Genomic DNA, 11,120 nt, shown 5'->3' with positions numbered 1-11,120 from the left:
AATCAATGAAATAAAAAGCTGGTTCTTTTGAGATCAAAACCAGTGTGCTCAATGATGGTGTTGAAGTTATTTATCTTGTCTCACTCTGAATTTGAGAAAGTTATGAAGGAAAAACAAGGAAGTATTAGATACAGACTGAGAGTTTAGAGTCTACATATTATTAATAAATATTTCTATCTGAAAAAAGATAAAAGGTATATCCTTTGACAAACCACATAGCTCTTCTGAGCAATAGTTTCCTCTGAAGTACGCTAAAGGGATTGAATTAGACCTCTAGAATCTCTTTAAATTCTAAGATTCTCTACAAGCCAAAGGAGATGTACATATCTACTGCTAACAGCTCAAAATGACCTGAACAAGGTCTTCTGATAAAATCCTGGGACCCTGAATTAGCACTTTCCTTAAAAATAACCATCTTGACCAAAGAGAAAAAGCTGTTCAATCTACCCATAACTAAATTAGTATCTTTTAAACATCAGCCTTGGGGAGAAATCAAAAGGGAATTTCAGTCTAATTTAAAATCAAGGACCAATATTACTAATGACTTAATCTTTACTTCTCTGCTTAACAACCCTGGGAAATCGCCATCACTTCTTACTCAATTTTTTCCTCATATGATTCCCAGTGAGGCTGGTTTTATGTATGTATATACGTGTGTGTATAATTACAAAATTAATAAGTTACAGAGGCTGGGATGGAATGAGGGCCTCTTGGTCATATAACAATTTGTTCAAATGACTTAGAGTCTACTGTGGGCCACGCATTTACATTGTCTGAGATATTTTAGGAACGTTTTGCTGCTCCTGTCTTTTAGGAGAAAATTACCTTACATAAACATACCATATATAGGACTGAAATCTGCCCTGAGTGTCCAGATCTTGGTAATCAAGTAGACTGCATAGCAGTTAATTTTAACAGCATGTACTCTGGAGCCAAATCCCTTGAGTTCCAATTCTGATTATACTATTTACTGGTTCTATAACTCTGGCAAATTACTTAACCTTATGGGGATTATTATGAAGATTAAATGAATTAATACATACATGTAAAGATATACTTATGATCCTCCTCTCCTTCTAGTTTAATAAGAATATCAGAAGCTAAGAATATTCTATAAAAATTATTAAAACAGTACTTTAATAAAACTCACACTTCCCACAATTTAAAGTTCCCCTATAAAGTAATATATAATATCTAAATATTTCAGTGGAAGAATTAGTACTTATGAAAACAAATATATATAAGTAATTGAAGGAATAGTTTTATTGCATAAACGTACTTTTACCACCAACTATTACATAGTCCAGTGACACTGCAGACCTCCCGAATTCTCTCTAGTTAAAATCAGACAATTTAGAAGTAAATACAGCCTCTACGAAGACCTCTCACCACTGAATATTTTAAAATTCTGCCAAGCATTGGGCCATAGTTGCTGCAAAATGTTTTAACTTAATAAGATCCTAGGGTATAATCTCTACAGGATGGGCCTAAAGCCTAAGTAATATCCAAAAATGCCAACCTCTTTAACCCCCCACCCCATTATTGACCAAACAATTAGAGTTTCATTGATCTTCATAGCTCACTAAAAGTTATATGAAGAGAGGGGTAGACGTAGGTCACATTCTAATAGTCATCAAAAATTGTGTGACCTGGCCGGGCGCGGTGGCTCACGCCTGTAATCCTAGCACTCTGGGAGGCCGAGGCGGGAGGATTGTTTGAGCTCAGGAGTTCAAGACCAGCCTGAGCAAGGGCGAGACCCTGTCTCTACTAAAAACAGAAAACAAATTAATCGGACAACTAAAAATATATAGAAAAAATTAGCCGGGCATGGTGGCGCATGCCTGTAGTCCCAGCTACTCGGGAGGCTGAGGCAGAAGGATCACTTGAGCCCAGGAGTTTGAGGTTGCTGTGAGCTAGGCTGACGCCACGGCACTCTAGCCCGGGTAGCACAGTGAGACTCTGTCTCAAAAAAAAAAAAAAAAAAAAATTGTGTGACCTAACCAAAGGATCTATTCACTTAGAGTCTCCCTTCCTACACCTGTAGAGATACCTATGCTCAGGGATACTGGGAGAATTAAAGGAGGGGGTGAATGCAATGTCCCCTCCATCCCCGCTAGCACACAGCACTTCTCAATTCATGTTCGTTTCTCTTTCCTTATTTGAAGGAGTGGGAGAAATGAGGAACAATTTAAGACTTTTTACAGCATTGATCTCACCTTTTGATATTTCGGACAGAAACCATCTATAGGTTAAGCTGTGCAATCTCAACATACATGCTCATTTTTACTGTTCCTTCAGAGGCTTTACTTCAAAACTACTATGAGAATTAGAACAGAGTAAGAATAATAATATTCTGACAGAATTAAATAAGAATGATATCTTGATGACTGCATTTTAAAAAAATGCCACTTTTGGACTAAATATTCACTTCAGAGTAAATAAGGACAAAGGAGGTATTATGGTAAGTTGATAAGAATCCTACGATGACTAACATTTTCTGCAAGTAGCCTCAAGAAATATCTAAATCTAGTCTACTTTAATTGACTCAAACATCATTTTTAGCAAACATTTTGATATCCAAAAGGATGAGACTAACAATTACACATGCAAAAGATTAACTCTAAATTATTTGGAAAAGTATTCCACAACTAATTTATTCTAGGCAGGATAGTTTTCCTCAAAATTAAACATTCTATGGGTGCAAAGTAATTTTCTTAAGGGTAGATATTTTAATTAATAAACCTACCCTTAAATTTTCTGAGCCAAAGCATTCTCTTCCATGTACAGAACTCAGGTTTTAACCAAATACTTGGCTGAGAGCTCTATAAACCCAGAGACATAACTAAAGTCTTGATTCTGCTACTTTCAGGAGTGGGTGGTACTGCTCCTTTTCATTCATACAATTACTAATAGTATCTAGTTCATGTGAATCTTTTTTCAAAGAATATTAACAGAGGTCATTCAGATAACTGTGGACTCCATCTGAGGACTAAGACTAGATCATTCTGGGATACCAAGGGGTTGCTTTCGCAAACTCCACTTACCATTTGGCCCTATGCTTTCATAAAAATTGATATAAGCAGCAGATATATACAGAACAACCGCGGAAGGCATAAATGTAAAACAGCCACATACTCAAAGACTGTGAACAATTTAATTAAGACAAAGCAATCTTGGAGCAATTAATTGTTCAATATCACAAACACAACAGTTGCACCCAAACCATGTTCTGATTAATGGCAACTAATTTCCTTCAATCTTAAAGGCAAGCTATTCAAACTAGGTTAACTCCTTGAAGAGTACTGCAATTCTATTCCTTTTTTCCGGGGAATCGAGTCTGAAAACTAATCAGGTAAATGGAAGTAAAGAAAATAAAACAAGACCCCCAAATGTGAAGGTATAAGAAATATAAACCTCCATAATAATCAGCCAACAAAAACATAATCAGGCTTTGTACCATCCCACCCTTTCTTTCTGTCTTAGAACAACATTTTGTTTAAATGTTGGGTTCAGACTTGAAATGAATGAACTCCGAAGTAAGTACCACCCACAATCCTGCCCGCCTCCAGCCGGAGGCCGCCAGAAGACACACCTCCCTTCCCCCACCCCACAGCGGCTCCGCAGGTAACAGGCGTTTCTTCTCGCGCTGTTTGGACAAAATCTAGAAGGAACAGATGTCTTTGTTTTTTTTAAAAAAAAAAATGAACGCAAGCAAAAAAGGCCTAACACACATACACCAAAAGCTTCTACGAAACTCGACTACTCCTGTTCGAAGAAAACCCTTTTCTGAACATTGCTTCACCGAAGGATGAGGAGCCGCCTGGTCACCGCAGAAACCAGGAAGCTCTCGGGGTCTCGCTGGGCCTAAATCCGCGCGGCGGGAACCCCGAGGCCGCCCGCAGGCCGCGCCGCGGCTCGGACAAAGCAGCCGGTGCCGCGGCCCCGGCCCCTCCGACAGCGGCCACTCCAGGCGGCGAGGCGCGCCGAGGCCTACCTTTCGCCCACGCCCGGTACTCACACACGCACAGCTCCACCACGTACGCGTAGTAGGACCACACGGCCACGAAGGTGATGAAGACCACCGGCACCCAGCCCACGATGCGCTGGCAGCAGCGCCACAGCGTCCAGGGCGCCATGTTCTGCCGGCGGCGGCCGAGACCAGTGCCCGACGGTTTTGGGCACCGCCAGACTCCCGGCTGCGGCGGCGGCGGCGGCGGCGGTGACTCGGGCGGCTCCTCGTCCAGCTCCTCCGCCTCGGAGGCAGGGCTCGTGGGAGCGAAAGTCGGAGGCACCGCCGTGACTCCTCCCTCCACGGCGCCCGGCCAGGTCCCCCTCCCCACCCGGTCGCCCCCGCCGCGCCGGCCGCTGCCGGTCGCCGCACCGTCGGGGGCGGGGCTTCCGCTGCCGGAGGGGGCGGGGCAGGGGCGGGTCCTCATCTCGGGACCGCCCATGGGGCGTGGCGAGACTGGGTGCATACTGGCTTGTGAGCAAGGGAGGATGGGGAAGGAGAAAAGGCACCGTCGTTGGGGGTTCAGGGCATCCACCCAGGCGGAGAACACCCCCCTGATGGGGGAGAGGGGCCAGGGATGGATTGAGACTCACAGGGGGGAGGGAAACTAGCGGAAATGATTCCTCAGCTGATTTGTGGGCCTTGGGCCTCTCCGTGTACAGAACTTGCTCCAGGGGAGTCCCTGGGACCCTGATTGGGGGGCAACCTTTTCAAATATGACAAGGCCATTCCCCACCCCGGGGTGCAGGCGAGGAATGTATATTGTTAAAAGACTTACGTGATTTTTGATGTGCCTCTCTGGTTAAGAATCCCTGTGCTTTGAAATAATTTGGTCCGTGTTTCACGCAGTACCCCTCCTTTTTTTGAAGATGGAACCGGTAGAGGCCTGTTATTTAGGATGGAGCCATGTGGAGTCTGTCCGTTTGATTTGGAACCCAAATTTAAGATTGGAGTTGTAAGTAGGAGATAAAGGCCCCTCTTCCTGCCCCCGAAATGACTACTGGAATTTCAAGAATTTCTTTATAACAGGAGATTGCTAAGCAATAACTGTAATAATGATAGAACCTAGAAGCATCACTGTGAAAACATCATAATACAAGGTCAAAAGCATTAGAAGTAATTCCAGACAGCATTCTTAGTAATAGTTCCTGTGACTAGGATGTCAGTTTTGGTTAGACTGAGATTTTAATAAGCCACTGCTCACTAAGGTCTTCATGAAGAAGACTTTCCCCTTTTATAGTGTGATATAAAGTAGTAAAAGTAAGTAATTATTTAACAATTTCACACTACTGCTTGAAGTAATAAAGCATGTGTAAAATATTTTGTTCTCCCCAATTTTGTGTCTTAAAAGTTGTGCTAGTTAGTGGCAAAGCTGATGTTAGGTTCAAGCATTAAAGTAGATCAAATTCAGCCTGTTTTCCAGAGAAACGGCTTAGAAGGGTTAGACCTCTAGATGGAATTTGGATTGACATGCAAGAACATAAAGCTCTTTCTCCTCCTGTCATCTCTATGTATCGAAACCATGCTACTAAAGCCCATCACAAATGCCATGTTTTCCACAAGCTCCACATCAGCTGGAAATGATTTTTGTTGTGCTATTTGGTTTACAATTCTAGCTATAAAACTATAATATTAGTTTCCTAGGACTGCTGTAACAAAGTACCACAAACGGGGGTTTTTAAAATAATAGAAATTTGTTGTCTCACAGTTCTGGAGGCTGGAAGTCCTAAATCAAGGTGTAGGCAAGTCCAAACTCTCTCTGAAACTTATAGGGGAGAATTATTCCTTGCTTCTTCCTCATTTTTGGTGGTGGCCATCAGTCCTTGGCATTCCTTGGCTTGCAGTGGCATCATTCCAATCCATCATCATGTGGCATTTTCCTTTTCCCGTGTCTGTGTCTCTTTCTTGCTTTCCTTCTTTGCTTTTTTTTGAGACAGAGTCTCACTCTGTCACCCAGGCTAAAGTGCAGTGGCGTCATCATAGCTCACTGCAACCTCAAACTCCTGGGCTCAAGCTATCCTCCTGCCTCAGCCTCCCAAGTAACTGAGACTACAGGCATGTGCCACCATGCCCAGCTAATTTTTTCTGTTTTTAGAAGAGACAGGGTCTCACTTTTGCTTAGGCTGGTCTTTAACTCCTGACCTCAAGGGATCCTCCCTCCTCGGCCCCCTGGAGTCCTAGGATTACAGGCGTGAACCACCAGGCCTGTGTCTCCTTCTTGTCTCATATTGGGTTAAGGGTCTATCCTATTCCAATATGACCTCATCTTAACTAATTACATCTACGAAGATCCTATTTCCAAATAAGGTCACATTCTGAATTACTGGGGGTTAAGACTTCAGCATATCTTTTGGGGAGACACAATTTAACATATAATGACACATATAAATAGTTTTTTTTTTTTTTTTTGAGACAGAGTCTCACTGTGTTGCCCAGGCTAGAGTGCCGTGGCATCATCCTCGCTCACAGCAACCTCAAACTCCTGGGCTCAAGAGATCCTCCTGCCTCAGCCTCCCGAGTAGCTGGGACTACAGGCATGCGCCACCATGCCCAGCTAATTTTTTCTAAATATTTTTAGTTGTCCGATTAATTTCTTTCTATTTTTAGTAGAGACGGGGTCTCGCTCTTGCTCAGGCTGGTTTCGAACTCCTGAGCTCAAACAATCCGCCTGTCTTGGCCTCCCAGAGAGCTAGGATTACATGCGTGAGCCACTGCGCCCGGCCACATATAAATAGTTTTGATAGTAATTGAAATAAGTCACCTTGCCTACTATCTTGTAAGGTTCTTGAAGTTAGAAAATATTTCTTAAAAAGAAAAAAGAAAGAAAGAGTTTCTTGGCCAGGTATAGTGGCTAACACCTGTAATCTCACACTTTGCGAGACTGAGGCAGGAGGATCGCTTGAGGCCATGGGTTTGAGACCAGACTGGGCAATATAGTGAGATCCTCATCTCTACAAAAAAATTTAAAAATTAGCCGGGCATTGTGTCTGTAGTTCCAGCTACTCAGGACGTTGAGGCAGGAGGATCCTTTGAGCCCAGGAGTTCAAGGTTACAGTGAGCCATGATTGTACTACTGATCTTGCACATCCTGTTTTCCCCACAGTGCCTTGCAAGTAGGAAATATTTAGTAACATTTTTTAAAAAAAAAAATTGGGGAAAGGGTCTCACTATGTTGCCCAGGATGGTCTCCAACTCCTGGGCTCAAGCAATTCCCCACCTCTTACTCCTGAGTAGCTGGAACTACAGTAAACACCACCATATCCAGCAGTAATTATTGAATGGAAATTTGTAGTTTTCTATTATTATCCAGCTATTTCCTAACTTTTGGCGTCACCACCAGATCACATTAGTTTCTGATTTCTAAATGACTGCCATATGTTCTAAGATGCTGACTCTTACATGGGATCTAGGAAATATTTCTGATCTATTTCCTTGTCCCAAAGTCATTCCAGTGAGGGCACATTTCTGAGGAGATAATAACATTTTTATTCTGTTGGGGATATTTCTGTCTTAAATGGCTGCAGACATGAACTAGTTAATGTTCTTTCACCTACAAGCAATAGGAGCCAGCATATGGCACCTTGCCATTTGAGGAAACAGTAGAAACAAGAAGGTCTTTCTGCCCACCCTTCACCCCTGAAGCAGGCCAGGAAAGAATTCTGACCTTGTCTCAGGCAGGCCACAGACCCTCCCTAGAGCTGGAAGTATATCCTCGAAGATATCCAGAGATGCCAAGAAGAGTCCGAACAAACAGGCCTTGCTGCGCTGTTAAATCCTTTTGCCTTCTAATCCTACTTCTTCTGCATGACTGATAAAAAATTCAAGTTCCCCGTTTCTTTGCGTCTTCATTTCTGAAGGCTCCTGTGTCACATAAAACTTCAGTACATGTGTATGCTTTTCTCTTGCTAATCTTTTATTGTAAGTGCCTCAGCCATGAGATCTGCAAGGGTGGGAAATCTTCTCTCCCCTCCACTACCACCCACCGAAATGATCTTCGGGAACTTCGGGAGGGCCGCGTGTGGAGTGGGGAAGCCGCAAGTCCACACTGGTTAGCGAAGCACTGGGGAGGACAGAGGAGGAGAGACGGGCAGCAGGCTCGGGAAGCAGAGGCGCCCCTGCGGCCGGAGCCCCCGGTCCGCGCCGTCTCGCCCTCGCGGCCGTCCTGCCCGCCGCTCCCGGACGGGCTCGGCCTTCCTCGCGAGCCCCGCCCGCCCAGCCTGCTCCACGCGGCCGGTCCTCCATCCGCCCCGCCTCGCGCCGGATGCTGCTCCAGGCGACAGCTTTGCTCCGGCGCGGCTTCCTTCGCTCTCCTTTTCTGTTTGCCTGCACACCGCGGCTGGGTGCGTCTTCCGCAAACCGAATCCGCTTGACACGCTTGAACGGTGCGACTCGTGTGTACCGCGGCGTCAGAGGCCCCCGGCGCTGCCGCCGTCCCAGCCCGCGCCCGCTCCTGCAGCCCTTGCTTCCAGCCCGCCCCGGGCCTGCCCCGCTGCCCTGCTGCTCCTGCAGCCGCTGCACTCGCCTGCTGGGGGCGCGCCGCTCCACGTGCGCTCGGCCGCAGTCCCGCCCCCGCCTGGCGTCCTGCGGAGCGAGCGGGGCCGACCCTCGCACCCGCCAACCCCTGCTCTCCAGGCTGCCCTCAAGTGGTTTCGCTTCGACAGCAGACAGACCACAGGCGACAGTCGAGGCGGGTTTCAGCACATGGCGGCTTGCCCCCGTCCCCGCCGCTTTTCTTTTCAAGTCTTTTTATTTTGAAATGATTGTGGATTTACAGAAGAGTTAGGAAGACAATACACAGAGTTCCTGCACATCCTTCTCCCAGCTCCCCCAAGTGTCATCTTACATAACCACGGTGTATTTATCAAAACTAAGAAATTCACGTGTGCGCAGCACTATTAACTCCACTACAGAGTTGAGTTATTGGGATTTCACCTCGTTTTTTCCACCCATGCCCTTTTTCTGTTCCCGGGTCTCTCACTGTGTTTCGTCGTCAGGTCTCTTGGTCTCTTCCAGTCTCTGGCTGGTGTTGCTTAGTCTTTTCGTGTCCTTCCTGGAAAAGTACGTTCCAAAAGTACTGGTTGGAGGCACAGAGAGACAAATATGGCACGCCATCACTTGCTTGTGGAATCTAAAACAGTCAACCTCATAGAAGAGAGTAGAAAGGTGGTTACCAAGGGTGGGGACGGGGCCTGGGGAGATGTTGGTCAGAGCGTACAAAACTTCAGTGAGTCGGGAGCAACAGGTTTTCGTGATCTATTGCACAGCATGCTGACTATAGTTAATGATAGTGTGGTGTATATTTCAAAATTGCTGAGTCGATTTCAAATGTTCTCACTGCAAAAAAAAAGATAAATCTTCGAGGTGATGGATATGTTAATTAGCTTGATTTAATCATTGTACTTTGTATACATACGTTGTTACATCACTCTGCACCCCATAAATATATAAAATTATAATTTATAAAGATTTTAAATACTTTTCAAAAGCCAAAGTTTCTTTAGTAAAAATGCTTTCTTCTATTATTAAAAAGAATGAGCTGTAATAAAGAAGTATAAGAACAGTTCCTGGGGAAAAAAAACAGAAAAGTACTGGTCAGGTATTTTGTGGAATCCTTCGCTTTGGATTTCTTGCATGTTGTCTGATGACTAGACTTTCAGCAGAAATACCACATGTGGATTTTTGGGAAGAAAACCAAAGGGGTGATGTGCCTTTCTCATGGCATTATGTCAGGGGTACTTGATATCGACATGACTTCTTCCTTGTGATGTCAACCTTGTTTGCTTGGTTAAGGTGCTGTCTCCACCGTAGTTACAATTTTTCCCTTTCCCTACACTATTCATTAGAAAACAGTAAGTCCAGACACACTTAAAAGGAGAAGAATTAAATTTCACCTCCTGGAGAGAAGAATATTGAAGAATCTGTTCAACCATTACAGTAATTAATGAGTATTTAGGGAGGAGGAACTTCGAGGCTGTACAAAAATCCTGATTCTTTGTAGTTTCTAATTTTAGTATCCATCACTGGATCCTGACTGCAAGCAAAGTCTTTTTCTTTTTCTTCACTGTGTGGTTGTCTAATGATCTGTTTCCTGACTAATGAAATGCAGCTATTATAAAAGAAATTTGAGAGATTTAGCTGGCATAGTGGGGTGATAAATAGATTCCTGACTCTGATTACTAAATGAGTTTCTGGGTTGGTTAGATTTCTTATTTTTGCTCTTTTGGAAGCCTATTGCCCGGAAAGCGCCCTGATTACTTGTTCATCGATCAATGCACCCATGTGTTATTGATTGCATTTAGGCTACAGGGAAAGTCTGGGTTCTGCTGCTGCCACTGGGAACACTGACTGACATCGTAGGTTACATGGGAGGCAAGGTGTTCAGTGACCGGAGAAGAGCAGGTTTTCAGGGAACACTGTGTAGCTGCACAATCTCTATTGCTGTGATGTCGCTCTAAGATCACTTTGGATTGAGAACTGACAAGTTCCGGGTAAATGAAGGCAGAGTGGACATGCCATTCTAGAAAGTGAGAAGGCAGATGCCAAGCTCTTGAGCGTGTGTGTTTATTGGGGAGGGAGGGGGCTGCTTTTGGAAAAGCCTTTGTAGTCAGGAAGCCCGTCTATGTGAAATCCCTTTATGATACACTTCGGTACTTCTATGTATGATGATTTAATTAAAGACTGTCATTTCCCTTCGACTGTAAGCTTTTTAAAGGAGGGACTAGTTCTGTTTTGCTTGTGAGCGCAGCACATTGCCCAGCACATTGCCAGGCACATAAAAGGCACCAAATCATACTAATTGAGTGAATGAATGACAAGTAACTTGGAATTTGAAATGTCCATGCTTTCCATACGGTGTTATATTCTCTAGTAATTATTAGAATAGTGTTATATTTTACTTGAATTATGAAGTAAAAAGACATTTGTGGATTAGCCTAGGGACTGAACTATAATGTAGAACACAGTTAAGTATAAATTGACTTTGAGGTCTAAACAACTTTAAAGGCATAGGGAAAAAATATAGATTGTGGAGTCAGGGATATTTGGATTCAAATCCCAGTTATCACTTGTTAGCTATGTAATACTGTAGAATTTAACTAACCTCCCTGTATAA

At 44.1% G+C, this 11,120-nt stretch overlaps 1 protein-coding gene across 1 annotated transcript in view; it reads right to left on the bottom strand.

Moving 5' to 3' along the window:
• Positions 1-4,136, bottom strand: part of ZDHHC20 (zinc finger, DHHC-type containing 20) — a 92,589-nt gene extending 88,453 nt beyond the window's left edge. The window contains exon 1 of the mRNA XM_012641665.1: positions 3,829-4,136. Within this exon, the coding sequence (XP_012497119.1) occupies positions 3,829-4,136 (308 nt within the window). The remainder of the gene's footprint in view (positions 1-3,828) is intronic.
• Positions 4,137-11,120: the final 6,984 nt, after the last annotated feature.

This window comes from Propithecus coquereli, unplaced genomic scaffold (assembly GCF_000956105.1).
Source record: "Propithecus coquereli isolate 6110/MARCELLA unplaced genomic scaffold, Pcoq_1.0 Scaffold168, whole genome shotgun sequence".
Classification (NCBI taxonomy): Eukaryota; Metazoa; Chordata; class Mammalia; order Primates; family Indriidae; genus Propithecus; species Propithecus coquereli.
Note: the sequence above shows the minus strand (reverse complement) of the source record. Positions and strands in the feature narration are given on the sequence as shown.